The sequence below is a fragment of the Cricetulus griseus genome, chromosome 2 (genome assembly GCF_003668045.3).
Source record: "Cricetulus griseus strain 17A/GY chromosome 2, alternate assembly CriGri-PICRH-1.0, whole genome shotgun sequence".
Classification (NCBI taxonomy): Eukaryota; Metazoa; Chordata; class Mammalia; order Rodentia; family Cricetidae; genus Cricetulus; species Cricetulus griseus.
In genome coordinates this window covers 291718175-291735026 of record NC_048595.1, presented here as the reverse complement: position 1 = coordinate 291735026, position 16852 = coordinate 291718175, and the positions used below count along the sequence as shown (strand labels likewise).

Here is a 16852-nt window from a genome sequence, read left to right as displayed (position 1 = left end):
CACCTACACAGTACACTTGCATCCTGTCCACCCTTGCTGTTACTTCCTCCTTTGTTTCTAACACCGAGAGTTAGCACCTTGTGCCCAGGAAGGATATGCAAAGTGGATAGCAGAAATGGAAGTAGAATATGGGCTGAGGGTGTGTGTGTGTGTGTGTGTGTGTGTGTGTGTGTGTGTGTGTGTGTGTATGGTGGGGTGGGTGGGTACACGTGCTCGTGTGCACAAGCAGGGAAGGGGGCTCAGTGGACAGTGTGAGCATCCCAGTGGGTTCCCTGGAACTCTTTAAAAAGCCAGATGTGGCAATGTGTGTGTCTGTAGTCAGCCCTGGGGAGCAGAGACAGATGAGTCCCTGGGACTCTGTCCCTGCTGGTGCAGCCCAATTGCTGCATTCTAGGCTGGTGAGATCTTGCCTCAAAGCAAGCAGACATTTCTGAGATTTTTCTCTGGCCTTCACACATGTGCATACATTTGCATGCACACACACACAGGGACACAAAAGTGAAAGTGTAATTGGAGTATAAGCTTTAGTACTTAATGCATAGACTATACACACAGTATTTTTCCCCCCTCTTAGGGATCCCACACTAGCTTAAAGAGGCAAGTAGAGGTATTTCAGTTAATCTTTGTCAAACTGAAAAATATTATTTAATACCCTCAGAAGATAATGTAGACTGGTGAGGTGGCTCAGCAGGTAAAATGGCTTGCTGTGCAAACCTGATAAGCTTTTGAGATCAAGTTTGTTTGATATACACATATGTGTGTTTTGTAGGTTGCAACAGCCAATCTTGCTTGGGCTTCTGTAGCAATACACCAGGTGCAGGTAAGTCTGGGGTGTTCTCACAGTAGTGGGGGCTAGAGCCGAGGCTAGCAAGTGATCTGAAGCTTTGGTTTTGGATATAATGTTTTATATCCGAACAATTTCACCCATGTAATCCCTTATATTCATTTGTAAACCATCTTAAATCACTTGTTACAAGTACATACGTGTTGGGTTGGTTTTTGCATGGCAAGAAGTAAAGTGTAATTGCAGGGCGATGGCATGAGTAGCAGGGTCTCCGTGGGCCACAAAGTGCATTGAGTCCATACCAGGTAACAAATTTGAGAGTAGAAGTAGGTATATAACTCATTCAGGGTGGAGGAGAGTGTCTGTGCGCTGTTCTCAGCTGCTTTCCCTCAGTTAGGGCGTGTCTGTCCCAGATGGCGGAGCTGGGCAGAGATCAAGTGAGGCAACACTCAAAGGAACAGTGTTTAGCAAGTTGCACTTTTCAGGAAGTAAGACTGACAGTGATTGTGTCAAAAGCACTCTGGGTTTTGTCCCTAAGTCAGCAGAGCTCCAGAGTGACTAACAACTGTTGTGTACGTGGCAGGTGTGCAGAGGTCTCGCCAAACAGACTGAACTGAATGACTTCCTGCTTGATGTATCAAAGTAAGTGTTCTCCCAGGGCTTCTCCTGGCCTCAGTTGGTGACAGTGGTGTAAAGTGCAGGTCCCTCTGGTGACCCACTTCCATCTGCTGCATGGGCACACACACATTCTGGGAAGAGTCATTAGTCACTCATGCTGTGCATTACAGAATTGCATATTTATCCCTGGTCAGCTTGTGTGCTAGAAGCAACAGTCCCTGGGTTGGTAGTGAAAGCTCTTATGGACGTTCATTAAATTTCACGTTTGTGTTGGATTTACATGCTCCTGGGGACCCTCTATCTACACAGCCCACCTCATTAATAACAAAACCTTAAAGCCCAGGATATGGTAACCCAGGTCACGCTCTCCTACCAGTTTAGTAAATTTGGGAGGTCACTGCTCCTCCCAGGCCTCCAGCAACACTGTGGCAGGCAGGTACTGGGTTTTTCTGTCCCTGCTGGTCCTGCTTAATTTCTCACCAGTGCACACGGGAACCCTGCTGCATGCTCAGGCTGAAGTTGCCAGCGCTCAACTTTGCAGATGTTCTCTGGAATCTGGAATTAGAGATCTGTAGCTCTAGTGATGGCTCAGCCAACTCTACTTTCAAGTGGTTGAACCTTGCCAAATGTGACAGGACCACAATGATGTTAACTTCAGAGCACACAGAAAGGGACATAGAGCTTCTGTCTGGTAAACACATCTGTATTTTTGGGAAGTGTCCCAAAGTCAACTGAATGCCCATGTGACACCTTATGGTATCCTGTCTTCTGCTCAAGTAGAGAGCTCGCTCATCCAGCACTTTCCTCTCCTAGGCGAGAGCTCACAATGCAGTGAAGTCCTCAGTCTCTCAAGCTAAGGAGAGCATCCTGAATCACGGTATCATGGTTATCGCCATACGCCACTTGAATTACAGAGCACCGCTGACATTCTCACAGAACCAGCGAAGCCCATGTGGAGTCATTTTTAATATGTTCTGTGATAGTGGCTGTTAGCTCATCTTTGGAGGTTACATGTTAGTGGATGTCTCACCACCCCAGCGACACACGCCTACCACTGAACATGTGTTTTACTGTAATTAAATAGAACAACTAAAGGCCACTGCGTCCTGACCACTTGCATTATGGTGCTTCTTCTCGGGTCAACTCCTTTGATTTCTCAGTGCAATTTAACTTCTTCTCCTTTTCCCCCCAGTGATCATGCATATTATTATTGTATTGGTGGACATAATAAGCTTAAAGATTGTCTTCATGAGATCATTCATGAGCACGTTAAGTTTGGCTGACCTGAATCCAACCCAATTTAGCTTTCATTGCAGCCTTTCTTCCTCCTTTCCGTTGAGCAATGATATAATTACTGGAAGACTCCACTGGAATTAGTCTGCACTGAGGCAATGCAAGTGCTTCATGGATTTTTTTTAAATGACCTGTGTATTCATTTATTTAAATGTGGAACTCATAAAATGGGTTCAGAGCTTAACATGCACTGTGATATCAGCAAGGTTACTCATGGGATTTATGCTTGTCTGTTTGGTTTTTTTCAGGACATACTTTGATAACATAGTTGCCATAGACTCTCTGCTTGAACACATCATGGTAGGTGTTTTTGGTTTCGACTGTGATTTCCTTTAAACCATTATGGTCTTGATCTTTACTCATGGTGTGACGTTGTGTGTGTATTAGATGAATATGCTGTGTTAATTTGTTATGAGTTATGGAGCCTTGAGATCCTCCTTGAGATCCTCTGCCTTTCTTCACCTCATTGAAATCTTGGGGAGGACTCCGGGAGAGCCTCGTTTAAAGGGCTGTACGTGGGGAAAGCTTGTTTTCACTTCCTAGTCTCCAAGGCACTTTCTGTATGAGTCACATTAGGACATTAGGGAGCCCCCCTACTTGAATTAAGTCTCTCACCCTTAATGCTGATCCTAAAAGTAGGTCTACTTGAATTATGTCTCAACCTCCCTCCTCTGGAAGTGGGTGCTCTGAGACCCGTTCCTTGACCTATGACTCGAATGGTTACATCGTCTGTGCCCTGAGGTTCTTGTCTCAGCTCCCCTTCCACCTGTGGGCTCTCAGCTCAGCCTCTTCAGCATTGTTCCTGCTCACTAATTCAGTTTTCTCTGAGTTTTTCTAGATGTGTGTCTCCCCCTCCCATTCTGTGCATGCTCCCTCCTCTGTAGGTCCCGGGCATTGACAACACTTTACACTGTTTGTTTGGTGGCTGACTCTTTCCCAGAATCTGCTTCCCTGTTGTATTTTTCCTTCCATGTTTGACTTTGTCGTCCTCCATATCACTCACCCCTCACCCACTTTGTGAGCTGTGTTGTCTAGCTCCCGAGTCACAGCCCTTCGTTCACTTGCTGGTTGGAGCCCTGCATCTGATCACTGATCGGTTGGGGAGGCAGATCCTTAAATAGTTCCTTAGTGTTTCAGCTGCCCTGTTGTCTTCAGTCTGCATGCTGGGGAGTTGGGAGCCTATGGAGGAGATATTGTGGTGGCTGGTTTTCTCATTGTTGTGTTTTTGTATGCACCCCCACCCCCTTCAGTTGGGATGTGGGTGTTCCTCCAGGCCTTACTTTCCCATTGTTTATTTTATGTGAGTCTTCCCAGTGTGTTGTCTTCACCTGGTTGTATGTAACCATCGCTGTTTAGGGGGAGACTGACTGACAGGAAACCACCTTGGCAGAGCACTTAGTGAAAACACACACAGTGGAAGACTCACACACCTCAGAGACTAGGGCATCGGGTGCTGCTGGCGGGAATGTGGTGGGTGGCATTTCTGAGTGAAGGATACTAACAGTTATAGAGTAGGAAGAAAATGGACTGGGAAAAGGCGAAGAGGGGGAAAATAGGAATGAGAGGGAGAGTACACAGGCAAGACAATTAGAACTAGTAGGAAATGTTAGGATGGGTGTGAGGGAAAAGACATTAACAAAAGGCTACTTGGACATAAGCTAGAAGATGACTACAACAACCAAAATATAAAGGCATAAATAAAAACTAAGGAGTGAAAATGAGGAGCTGGTGCTAAGGTTCAGTAGTTAGGAACACTGGCTGATTTTGGAGAGTCCATTGCTCAGCACCCGTGTCTGGTGGCTCCCAACCAGGGGATCCAACAGTCTCTTGGCCTCATTGGATACCCACACACACCTGCCCATACTAACACACGGGTTCTAAGAAAGGAAATAAGGGAGAAACAGATCCGTATTTCTTCTTAGTTGGGGTAAATGCATGGACACACTTGCCTTGCTTGTTTCTGAAGCTAGCCCAGTAGGTGGAAAAAGGGCTGTTACTGTCTGGCCTCCCAACAGCAATGTCTGTTTTGGACTCAGCCTGTGTGTTCTTGGTGGTGCTTTTCCACCTGGGTGACACTCTGGCTCTTAGGACCAAGCTTTCTGTGGTTTCCTAATCTTGTGACCCCCCTGCCAAGTGTTCTGGGACTTGGCTCTCACAGGCCCTTCCTCCCCTCAGAGCCTCGGCCTCAGGTGCAGAAAGCTGAGAGGTCAGAAGGGGCTAGAAACCCTGGTGCTCCTGAACTTTAATGTCATCTCCTTGTGTAGCACAGTCCAGTGTCTGTTTCATATATTTATTGTTCGGTCAGGGTCTCACTGTGTAGTCCTGGTGGTCAGAAATCAGAGCTCCATTTACTTCTGCCTTCAGAATGATGGGATTAAAGGCATATGCTTCCATGCCTGGAGTATTCCATGTTTTTTCCAGTCACTGTTGATAACCAGTCAACCAAACTGAGTGTGTGCTGGCCATAGTGCTGACTGACACAACCCAAGAAGCCAGGAGCATCCCGAGAAGCTCCTGGAAAAAGCTCAGAGAGCTTTGAGGATTCTCAGGAAGGGAAGCCAGAGGCTGGTCAGCAGCTCAAGGACAGTGCGCTAGTATTTCAGCACCCACATGAGCGTGGGCACCCATGCACTGTTTGTTCCTGTCGTTTCTGCTGGGATCAGCACACAGACAGACATCCACATAGCATTCACTGTGCTTCACCAACTCCTCTACGCACAATACTGACTCCCCTCCCCAGTATAGTGTGCTTCAAGCTAAGGCTCACTGTAACCAGCTTCCGTTTTCCATCAGTTTACTCTGGCTTCTCATTTGTCTCAGATATATGCAAAAAATCTAGTGAACGCCGACCGCTGCGCGCTCTTCCAGGTGGACCACAAGAATAAGGAGCTGTACTCAGACCTGTTTGACATTGGGGAGGAGAAGGAGGGGAAACCTGTCTTCAAGAAGACCAAGGAGATCAGGTACAGCTGGAGTGGCTGCCCTGGCTCTGATGCCAATGCGCAGGTCTCTCTGTCGCCCACTTCTCTGCGCCTATTCACAGGTGTGCTGACAACACTTGTCATACTGTGGTATCATTCCCACCAGGACCCGCCTCCTGAAGGTAGTGCTTCTGGGAATGACATTGCAGTGCCAGCGAAACCGCGCCTAGGAAGCGTTAGCGTCACTCCTGGAAATGCCGTCTTCCGGAGGCGGTCCTTTTGGAAATCATGTTGGAAAAACTTACTAGTGCTCCCAGGTAGGTAAAGGTCATTCCAGTTGCAGCCGGCAGGCAGGCAGGCTCCTGTGTCTAGGAGCAGGGTGAACTTAACCAACTCAACCCCTGCTGCTTCCCAACCTGTGAGGACTGACCCGGAGGAGAGGAAATTGATGACTTGAACACCTCCAGGGCCTGGCCTGCCATTGGTTGAATCAGCTACTCTTCTACTGCATTTCAAAAACGAAAGCCTTCTTGGTTGCTGAACTGGCAGCTACTGTCATTTAAATGGACAGATGGCCTTTACTTGTTGGTGGAGCCCTGGTGGCTCAGTCTTGTCACAACCTGGAAGCCTGCAGGGAGCACTAACAGGTGGTGGAGGAGACAAGCTTCATATGCACAAGTGAAGACCCTTTCCACATTTGCCTCTTCTTGCTCCTGTGTGCAAATATCGCTACAAAATTCTCGAGTGCAACACTGTGTCCTCACTAATTAATGCTTTTCATTTGGCTACTTCATCATATTCTGGAGCTAACACCACAGAATTAAAGTGACATAAAAGCACCGTCAGAGTACATGGGAGGGGAGGCTGTACTTACATTTTGTTCCTTTCTCAGTTTGGTTCTAGCTCCAGACTTGCCAGTCTGCTTTACAGTCACCCAGTTAAATTGTTTTTTCTTGGCTAAAGTTTGGGCTTTGCTGGAACCACACCACTGATGCTAATCTAACTGTGGAAACAGTGGCTCCTGTTTACAAGCAGAGAGAGCAGGAGTGAAGGGAACCAGGCTGTGACTGGCCATGACTTTACAAGGACTGCTTGATGCTGGCCTCCAGCACTGTGGGCTTCTGCTCACTGTAGAGAAACAGCCACCAAGAGTGGAAGGGATGTTCCCATCCGTACGGCTCTCAGACCGAGTTAGACAAGTGTGTGTGTGTGTGTGTGTGTGTGTGTGTGTGTGTGTGTGTGATGAATCGATTCTGGCACGGCTCGTGGTGTCTAATGTGTGCATGAGAGAACCGGGAAGATGGCGGCTTTGCACGTCACGCAGTGTTGGTCCTTTGGGTATACTTTAATCCTATGTTGGGTCAGTACCCTTTTGAGGTTTTGAAAACTCCTAGTGTGAATTGTAGATGCAATTCTTTAGAAACTGAATTTTGAAATAAACGCGTGTGTGATTATAATACACTAATGTGAAAAGTATTTGCCAGTATGTATTACAAAAAATATAACCAAGTATAATCAGTTCATGTTTGGATTCTGATTATTTTTTTTTAAATGAGCAAATTAGAGATGTGGAAATGCTTTGGTACAGTTTCTGTGTGGTCCATGGGTTACAGACAACAGATACTTCATGTCCTGTGTTCAGGACGGTCAACGGAGCTGGAGCCTGGCTTTTTGTGTACAAGCTAGTAAGCCCACTGTGCAGGAAATTCTCTGTAAAATGCACACACTGTAAACAATGAGGTGATTTGCTGATGTAGGGAGATTATTGGTGGCCAGTGCTAGAGACTAGCAGAGAGTTTTCCTTTTCAGTTACATTCTCAAGTTATTATGTGTTACATCTTCAAACCAGGTTCTGAGCTAGCACTGTTGGGTGTTTGTCTGATTCCCTTTGATGTATTTTACAGGATTTTTTTAGCATACATAAATGTAAGATTAATCTGTGTACTTAAAGGTTCAGTTCAACATTTAACATTAGCGAAATGCTTCGTAACTATTTTGTGACAACACTATCTAATTATCATGTCCCTCTCTTTTTTTGTTGTTTCTGCAGATTTTCAATTGAGAAGGGGATTGCTGGCCAAGTGGCGAGAACAGGGGAAGTCCTAAACATCCCGGATGCCTACGCTGACCCACGTTTTAACAGGTGAGAAGGGAGTTTGACATTTTCTCCCTTGAGGTTCCATGGCTGAAGCCTCTTAGAAGGAGTCTGTTGTCTCAGCCTGTTATCAGTGGCCAGAGTAAACCAGACACTTACAGAACACACTCTGAGGTTATTCCCTGCTGGGGCCCCATGGAGTGTCAGCAACAGAGCTGTTGCTTCTCCTGGTGGCGGTGTCATGATTTCATCACACTGCTCTCTGTCTCACTGTTCACGGTTGCCACACGGGGATGAGGAATTGGGTTTTAGATTGCCATGTCTGATTTTGAGTTAAGGCCCTGTCATTTATCTTCCATAGACAGAACTAGGGCCAGGTACTCGATCTCTCTTTGCCTCTTTTAAGTGGGGATGAGAACGCCGACTTGTCAGTGTTCCTCAGAACTGCAGATACTTTCCCTGAGAGCACTAGAAACTCCACTGCACACAAGGCAGGAGTTGAACAAGCCCCACAACTGGGATGTCCCTTCCAGTGAAATGTTAAGATGGGCCATTGAGAATTTTTTTTTATTCATTTCGGCCTCTGGAGAACTTGAAATCAAAGTATATGTTTTATTCAATCCCTTGAAATTAGAAGTCATAAGGTGGATGCTGAGGCTGTTAGAGTGTTATTTCAGATACGTGACGATGGTGTTTAGTGGATACATACTCGTGACTTACATTAAAAGCAGTATAGTGTTCTGGAAATAGTTTCTGTGATGAATGATGGATGTGGGACATGCAAGACTCATATAGAACCACAGCGGTGTTCTAGTAACGTTTTGCCAACAAGTTGAAAACACCAGCAATCTTACGATTCCCCAGACAAGCTTGCTGGTCCTTACTTATTGAAATTATTTGTCATCATTTAAAAAAATCTTTATGTAAATTCTGCGAATCAGACTGTTTGGAAAATAAAAAATTCAGCCATCAGCTTGAGGAAGACACTGGCAGAGCATGTGACATCACCATCTTAATATTTAGATTGTATGGGATCCCCCTGCCCCCATGAAGGACATAGCATGTTGGCTGCCTCACCAGAAAGGCTGTGTCCATGGCCACTCAGCGCGTGGAGAGTGTACAGGGCCCAGCTTTGGCAGGCATCTTGTGGTGTCACCAGGGCAAGCTGCTGAGATTTTACGATTGGCATCAGGGTGGAAGGGAGAGGACCGTGGAGTAAGTGGGACCTCCCACTTTGCTGGTGGGAGTAGACAATCAGACAGCCTCTTGGGAAAAGAGTGGTACGGTTTTGACCACGAGTGGTCAACCAGTCTGCCCTACTCCTACACATGCACTCCAAGGAAAACGAAATCATTTGTCCACACAGGCACTCAGATGCAAATTTTCCCAGCAGCCTTACTTGTGACAGCCGGTAGCTAGTGATTAACCATTGACCTTGTCCATCAAGTGGAGAATATACACATGAAATGTGCTTTCGGTGGAGACTACGGATCAGCAATGAGGCCTGGATGGTTAAACAAGGAAAGCCAGGCACGGGAGGACTCATGCACACCCCCGTGCTGGTTCTGTGGCTGATTCTGGGGAACCCAGTCTCTCCTTCTAAAAGCATTTCCTCAGATGAGGAGTCAGCAAACCCTCCTCCTCTCTGCAGCTCTGCAGGACACGATATCGAGGAGCTTTGCTCCATGATCCCAGTTCCTGGATCGTGTTGAACACCCACCCACAGATGAATGTGGTTGGGTGGTGCTTGGGTGATAGGCATGGCTGCTCACTCCTGCTCTAAATCTTAAATGTGAATATTTCCCATTTAAAACGCAAGTTACCAGTCTCGTAAATATGGCCAAGTTTAAAGGAAGACACAAGACTTCCTGCATTCTCCCCGCCCCCAAATCACCTACCTTGTCTGTTTTACTTGATGATCCCCAATGCTGAGAGCCAAGTCCATAGGCCAGGAGCCTCCAGCAGAAAACTGTTGTAAACAAGATCAAACAAGCTTGGGTGTTTGTGAAAATGTTTTAATAATAACACACTTTCATTTTTACTGAATCCTCAGTGCCATTCCAGCCATAGGTAACACATACACACCAGCTATACTATAAAGGCGGTGTTGAGATGTATGGCGGGATGTGTTCTTTGTCTCCCCTGCTCCCCCACCCCACTGGTCTTTTGCTCCAAAGACAGTGCTGTTTCTTCCACTTCCACAGGGAGGTGGACCTGTACACGGGCTATACCACACGCAACATTCTATGCATGCCCATAGTGAGCCGCGGCAGCGTGATTGGCGTGGTGCAGATGGTGAACAAGATCAGCGGCAGTGCCTTCTCCAAGACGGACGAGAACAACTTCAAGATGTTCGCCGTCTTCTGTGCCCTGGCCTTGCACTGTGCTAATGTAAGTGTGCCCTTGGACTCGCGCACAGCCTCCAAGCTCAGGCTTCTTGCTATTAATTTATTATTTATGTGTTTATTTATTCCATTTCTGTTTCCTCTGTGAACTGTGAGCAGGGATTCCTGCTCATGCATGCCCGCTTTAGAAGGTAACTTACAGAGCCAGAAGAAAACTATCTCTGGAGACTTGGAGCGTATCTCCAGGTGCAAGTTTGTTCAGAAAGAATTGTTGGTGTGCTGGTGCAATGTAAAGCGCCGGTCGAGCTTCTCACGTCTGCTGGGGAAGGGGAAGTGTTGTCTGGTGTTTGTCATGCACGGTACACTAGGAAGTCTCTGCAGGCCGTGAACAGCATCTCGTGTCTCCCCACTGGCCAGGGAAGTTCTGCTTGTGAGGAAACCCAGTGTTCATTCAATTTAATTCATGCACATGCAGCCATCATGAAGGACACCCTCTAGTTCTCTTGACTACCTTGTCCTGTCTCTGAGGAATAAAATGAGGATCAGGTCATACTCTGAAGTTCATTTATCTATCTTCCATGTTGCTGTGTTTTAAATGAATTGAACATGTAACAACCCATGAACTAATAATCCTATAACGGCATTGTGGTGCCACAATTGGGGAATTTTTAGAACTCTAACCCCGGGCAGCTACGCCAGTGGGAGTTAGCAGGGTACCACTTTAGTAACTTAGAATGTTTTGGGGAATGGGATCCAGTCACTGGAGCATCTTGCCTCACCCAGCCCTGCTGATCTCCCAAAGCAGCAGGTCATGTGAACTGTCACGACTTGGCACAGTTCACACCCTCTGCTCCTAGATAGTTGGGGCAACTGGCCTTCAAGGGGACTGATGGTTGAAAAACACCTGAGTGGTGCCATTTATTTTGATTTTTACTGCTGAGGTGTTTCGCCTCACAAAAAAACTTAAAAAAAAAAAAATCATGTTACTTTTGAGGTTTTCTTCAACTCTGAGACATGAGAGCCCTATGAAGCTACATCTCTGCTCTCCAGCTGGTCTGCCTAGGCTCACACTGTGGTAGGGTCTTTGCTGGCTCATGGGAAAGCCCTGCTTCACACCAGAAAGAAGAACACTTCTGGGTGTGCCTCTCAAAGCCTCCTCAGGAACCAAATGGTGAGGAGACAGCTGCAAACAAGATGGCAGTGGAGCCTTACTGTGGGCCTCTGGGAGCCTGGCTCTGTGCAGCTGTGGGAGGGAAGGTCTAGGGCCCTGAGTGTGGGCATTGCTCTGGTGCTCCCATGGTTCTCTCTGAGCAAGTTAGCCTAGCCGAGTTGAGCTTTCCAGTAGCAAAGTCACCTTGTTGCGCGACTGCCTCAACAGGTGACTGGACAACGTCAGCTCCCTCTCTCCCTCCCCTGAAAGTTCCACTTCTTTCTGAAGAACACACATGTTTATTGTGAAGATCACAGATCACATAAAAAGGCTTTGTGAGCTACAAAGCGGCCTCCAGTTGTTAGCCATCATTAAGTCTAGACGAGTGTGGTCCTGGGAACTAGAGTACTTTAGCTCTTAAACAAAGAACCTGTGGACCCATAGCTGCTTCTAACCCATGTGTGTGGTTTGTAGTTGGGTTCCGCGGTGCTTTTTGAATTGTGGTTCTTGCACATGAGAAGAGGCAGGCCACAGGAACCGTGTTAACACTAACTATGCTTTTATTCTCTTTAGTTTACATCCTGCTGATGGAATCGTAGGGCGTGTCTGGCTGGCAGCACCTACATTTTACTCATCGAGCCAACTGATAATTAGAAGTACTTTCAATGGAAAATGACCATTGAGAAAGGCTATAAGTCTTTGGAATTAGCAGAATCGATTAGTTTTCACATGCCTCATGATTTTTAAAGAAGGTTTTCAGTGTAAGAGATGAACTCGGCCCTGGAAGACTGCCTCGAGACTCTGTGCCTTTTGGGTCAAAAGATTCTCCACACCTTGGAGGCATGGGGAAATCACCTTTGTGCCAGTGAGACACCACATGACAGGCATTGTCCCAGGCACCTGCGGTCTCACAGTGGGGTCTCACAGTGGTCATGTAGGTGACTCCACCATGTTAAGAGAAGTTGGGCACATGGCATTTGAATTTGAGCAATGTGTCTGAGGCTGCAGAACCAGTGTGTGGCAGGGATGAATGGCAGGCTGCCTCTGTCCTTCTCAAGTGTCATACCTTGCGTTCCACACAGCCAGGCATCCTGTGGGAAGACAACACATCAGGGAGTGATGTTAAGGGCTGGAAAGATGGCTCAGTCCACGTTGGAGTTCATGGTTAATTCAAGCATCCTCTTAAATAGCTCTCCCAAAATGGGGATGCTGGTAGAAGACATCAATTATCATGTATAAAGCTGCTATCAAATATTTCCTCTAATCCTAGAGACACCCCTAAAACTGCATGTCCTCACTAGTCTCTCCCTAGTTTCCAGGAATGTTCCACCAGCCCCGATGATGGGTGTGTGTCCACCCAGGGGCCTAGGTCTATTGTTACACAAACTAGGAACCGTACCCCACCAATGCTAGGCCTCTGGAGGTAATCAGCAAGCATCTGAAAGACAATGGGTGATTCAGGCTCCTGGGATTGAGGTTGAGGCTTGCATCCAAAATATCATATTCAATATTTGGGGCCCCGATAATTTTCTCTAAACTTACAGAATTTATGGTAAGTGCTGGCAGGAACTCACTCCACACACAGGAGTTGTGTGACACATAATTAAACATGTGACACATAATTCGAAGGCTAGTCACCAGCCCCTGAAGCTCAGAAAATATCAACCTACCCTGGTGTGTGTGTGTGTGTGTGTGTGTGTGTGTGTGTGTGTGTGTGTGTGTTAAGAGTCAATAGACTCCAAAGCCTGGATGATGGTCCATCCCATATATTTATATAATGGCTAAGACTCACCAGCCCCTGAAGCCTAGGCGGAGGTATATCCCATAGGTATACACAGGTGTATGTTAAAGTCATCCGGCACTGAATGCGGGATAGTTTTCCATTTCTTAGTCGACCTGCAAGAAGTTTCCAAAGCACACACTTTGTAGTGGATGTGGCTTTACCTTCAGGTGTCATTCTCTGGCCACTTTCTGGATTTTTGGTGCCCGCCAAGGTGAGGCAGGTGTCTCCTTTAGTGCTTGCTTCATTCCTTTTGCAGCTTTTTTTTTTTTTTTTTGAACCTTAGTAAAATTAGTCAGTGCCTTTGAGTCTCAGCTTCCTTAACAGGTGAGTGGCGACAATGGCATCCCCCAGAAGTGGCATTAGGACTGTAGACGATAATGTCTGGGTTCTCAGCCTTCAGCAGACATGGTCTGCTCCCTTTGCTGTCTGCTCTCATTGCCTCTAATACTGTATTTTGTGAGTTATCAGTGCATGTGGTTTTATGAAATCCCAACTTGTTCTTTAACGGACGGACAGCCAGACAGGCTAGGCTACACTGCCTTTCACAAAGATGAAGGCCTCGCAAGATCCAGGATTTTCTGGAAAACATCAAGAAAAAGGTTGCAGAGGGGCTGTTGGTACCCATTCCAAGACAACACTGTGCACTTCCAGGAGGGAAGCCACCACTTCTAACCATATTCCTGCTTTGTCTTGGCCTCAGATCAAGGGAAGGGTTTGGAGGAAGTTCTCACCAGTGCCCTGCACAGTATGAATAGGAGGGGAAGTCTTCCTGGTGCTACTCACAGAGTGTGCTGAGGCCTGTCTTTAGGAAAGAAATTCAGACCCTCCAGTCCAGGGTGAAGATGTATCTTTCTTAAGAGGAGAGAAATATCCCCATCTGTTTGATTTTGTGCTTTGGCCATGTCCATGAATTAGAGGCTGTGAGCTGTAGGAGGAAACACCAGGTTCTGTGGTTTGGGACAGCATCTTTAAGTTTCTCTGTTTCTAGAGCATCCCTCCTTGAGTCGTCTCCTTACTTCCTGTATTTCTTATTCATTTTCCATCTATTTGCATACCCTAGTTTATCTTGGATAATTGTCTGTGGGCATTCTATACCCAGGACTGCTTAATTATTCTTGCATGTACCCCAGGTTCTTACTGTTTGGAGCCCGTCTGGAATTCCTATGTATGTGAGTAGCATAAACTTTAGAACTCCAGCTTCCTATTGTACTATCTCCGTCTCCAAGCTCTCATTTCAGGAGGACAGTTTTGCATGTCAAGCTACATGCAGGGGCAGCTCCTTTCGAATGTCACTTGTTCTACTGGGGACTTCATTCCCAGAGCCTCACAGCCACCTCTACTGGCATGGGGATCCTTTGGCCTGCTGCAGCTAAGGTTTCTCATTCTGTATAGTGCATGTTTGGTCTTGAGATCTGTGTAGAGAATCCATTTCATATTAATAATGATATCATTTAATACTATTGAAAAATAGCACATTGAAAATACCTAATTCAGGAAATATTTTGTTACCATTTGAAACTCAAATTAAATCAATGGGAGGGAGAGAGAGTGTTTGACTTTTATATTAGTGTAAATCTCAGACCTCCCCAAAGTTAATCTAGCATTAACTTTACAGGACCCACGCCTAGCAGTGATCCTTGGTGGTCTGTTTCCAGATGTCCCTTGTTTAGTTCCCACTATTGGCAGTACAGGAAGTATTAGACAGGAGGAATGGCTCTGTTGGCTCCCGGTGATGCCACAGGGCATGACTGTCACTCAGGAGTCGCCAGGCTCCTCACGCCCATCATTAGGGGAGGATGCAGCAGCCACGGGGGAGTGGCACGCTGTGTTGATAGTCATCTGGGACCAATAGAAAACCTTGACAACTTCCAGCTGTAAGACCTGAACTGTCTCCATCCAGTGGCATCATTCCTTTACAACCTGCCCCCCCACCCAGGACTGGTCACTACAGTGTACTCACTTCACAGGTGGGGACTTGGGTACTTACCTACATGCCTGTAGTAAGTTAATGGCAAAGAGATCCAACTCAGGGAGATGACTTCAGAGTCCACATTCTTGAGAACTGTTCCACCTTGAAGTGACTAGATGTCTACAGTGACCGTTAAAGACTTGGTGCCTTCTAATTACCCCGTCTGAGAGTCTGTGCATGCCACTGGACTATCATGAGGGTTTAGTATATAGATGGGTAGCTCGGAACAACAACTAGTCAATGGTCTATCTGCTCAGAAGCCAGGTTCCACTGTATAAAGCCTATTGGGTGTGTGTTTAGTTTATGGTAGGGAGAAGCCACGCTCACATGCTAAGGTTGTCTTCTTGTTGGGATCCTGAGGGCCTGTGACTTTGCCATGTCCTAGTGCCCAAGACTGATAGGTCATCTGCACAGACTTCAGTGTTCGACGAATAGCAGTTGCTTCTTCTAAAAGTCTCTTCTGCTAATACAGGGTGCAAGATGACTTCCCAGTTACTGTATGTAGGTAACTGATGAAGCACTGCAGAGACATAATTTTCTGTCTTCCTTAGTTTCCAGTGAGGTCCCAGATTGTATAATTTTCTGATATTCCCATTGAGCATTATATACCAAATGAAAAATGCATAAATTTTCCAAAAACTTATTTTTTTGCATGAAATTAAACTACACTGTAATTAATTTTAGAGAAAGCACAACCTAAAACGATGAAATATGAATGAATAATTTAAATAAATTATATGATTTAATGTATTTTGCATTATTATAGTTTTGTAAATGAAGACAATGAAAAAAAAAAAATCTTCAACCAGACTGCTTGTAAGGCAGAGTGACAGAAATAGGAGTTGGAGAACAGGGCTATGTCATGTGCAAGGGACGGATATTATTTGTAACTACTGTGATGTGACCTTATTCTACCCAGTGCAGCATCTTCAACAAGGACTCACACTGGGCTCCAGAGCAGCTCAACTGTACTGAATACCGGGAATCCCAGGGATGTTGTCCTTCCCGCCGGAAGGAGTCCATGAGGTGTGGGAGGAAGTGAAGGGAGTGCTTGCTTGCATTTTATTTCAGGCGAACGACATTGGTGGAGCATCACACTGTGCCCTTGGGCCATGGAAGAGCTATTAATCACACACATTAAGTTTTGTAAAGGACTCGTATTTCTCCCCACCCCCCATCATTTCTCTCTGAATTAATCTCACAGTTACTAATTCACACATGTAAGCATTGGTCTTTTTACTGGATCCACTGCTTTTTAAATTTTATCTGACATATTAGTGTATAATTACTTTCATTCATATAATTATTTTTATGCATTTAATTATTTTCTTGCATACAAGTACACGTGATCTTACTAATTCAATAGGACAGTAAGCTGAACCTCTTTATTTTCAAGTAGGTCCCCTCTACACCTGCTCTCTCAAGGTGAGGCACCTGTACCTGCTGGGCAAGTGTTATATGCTAAGCCCTCATTTGTCCATTGGCATAGTCCCCTATTCATGTGTCTGCTCCTTGGGCACGATATTGGACATCATACAAATCTGTTACACAGTTGGATTCATTGCTCTTATGCTGACAAAACTCCAAATTCACTTAAAAGAAGAAAAAACACAATCAAATCAGGGAAAGAAATGAAACCCTCCCAAGGAAGCCAGTTTGGTGTTCTAGGTGGCATGTAATTATCAAAATTTGTTTTAACAGATATAGAAGTGCCATAGATTGTAGTCATTTATTTACCAATACTACACTCACATTTTCTTTTGAACTCTTTTTATTATTAAAGTGAAAATATAATAGAGGATGTTATAGAAAAGGCAGATAGTGATTTCTCTCCCAGAGGTGATGTGTGGTAAGAAGACATTAATTAGTTAAGGATGATGTAACTCAAGATGAG

At 45.7% G+C, this 16852-nt stretch overlaps 1 protein-coding gene across 5 annotated transcripts in view; it reads left to right on the top strand.

The window, feature by feature from the left end:
- The window catches only part of Pde10a (phosphodiesterase 10A), a 179877-nt gene that overhangs the window by 140280 nt on the left and 22745 nt on the right, over positions 1-16852 (top strand). For all 5 annotated transcript variants that reach the window (XM_027401113.2, XM_027401116.2, XM_027401114.2 and 2 more), the window contains 6 exons: positions 770-820; positions 1368-1426; positions 2944-2995; positions 5516-5658; positions 7667-7759; positions 9916-10102. In XM_027401113.2, the coding sequence (XP_027256914.1) occupies positions 770-820; positions 1368-1426; positions 2944-2995; positions 5516-5658; positions 7667-7759; positions 9916-10102 (585 nt within the window). The remainder of the gene's footprint in view (positions 1-769; positions 821-1367; positions 1427-2943; positions 2996-5515; positions 5659-7666; positions 7760-9915; positions 10103-16852) is intronic.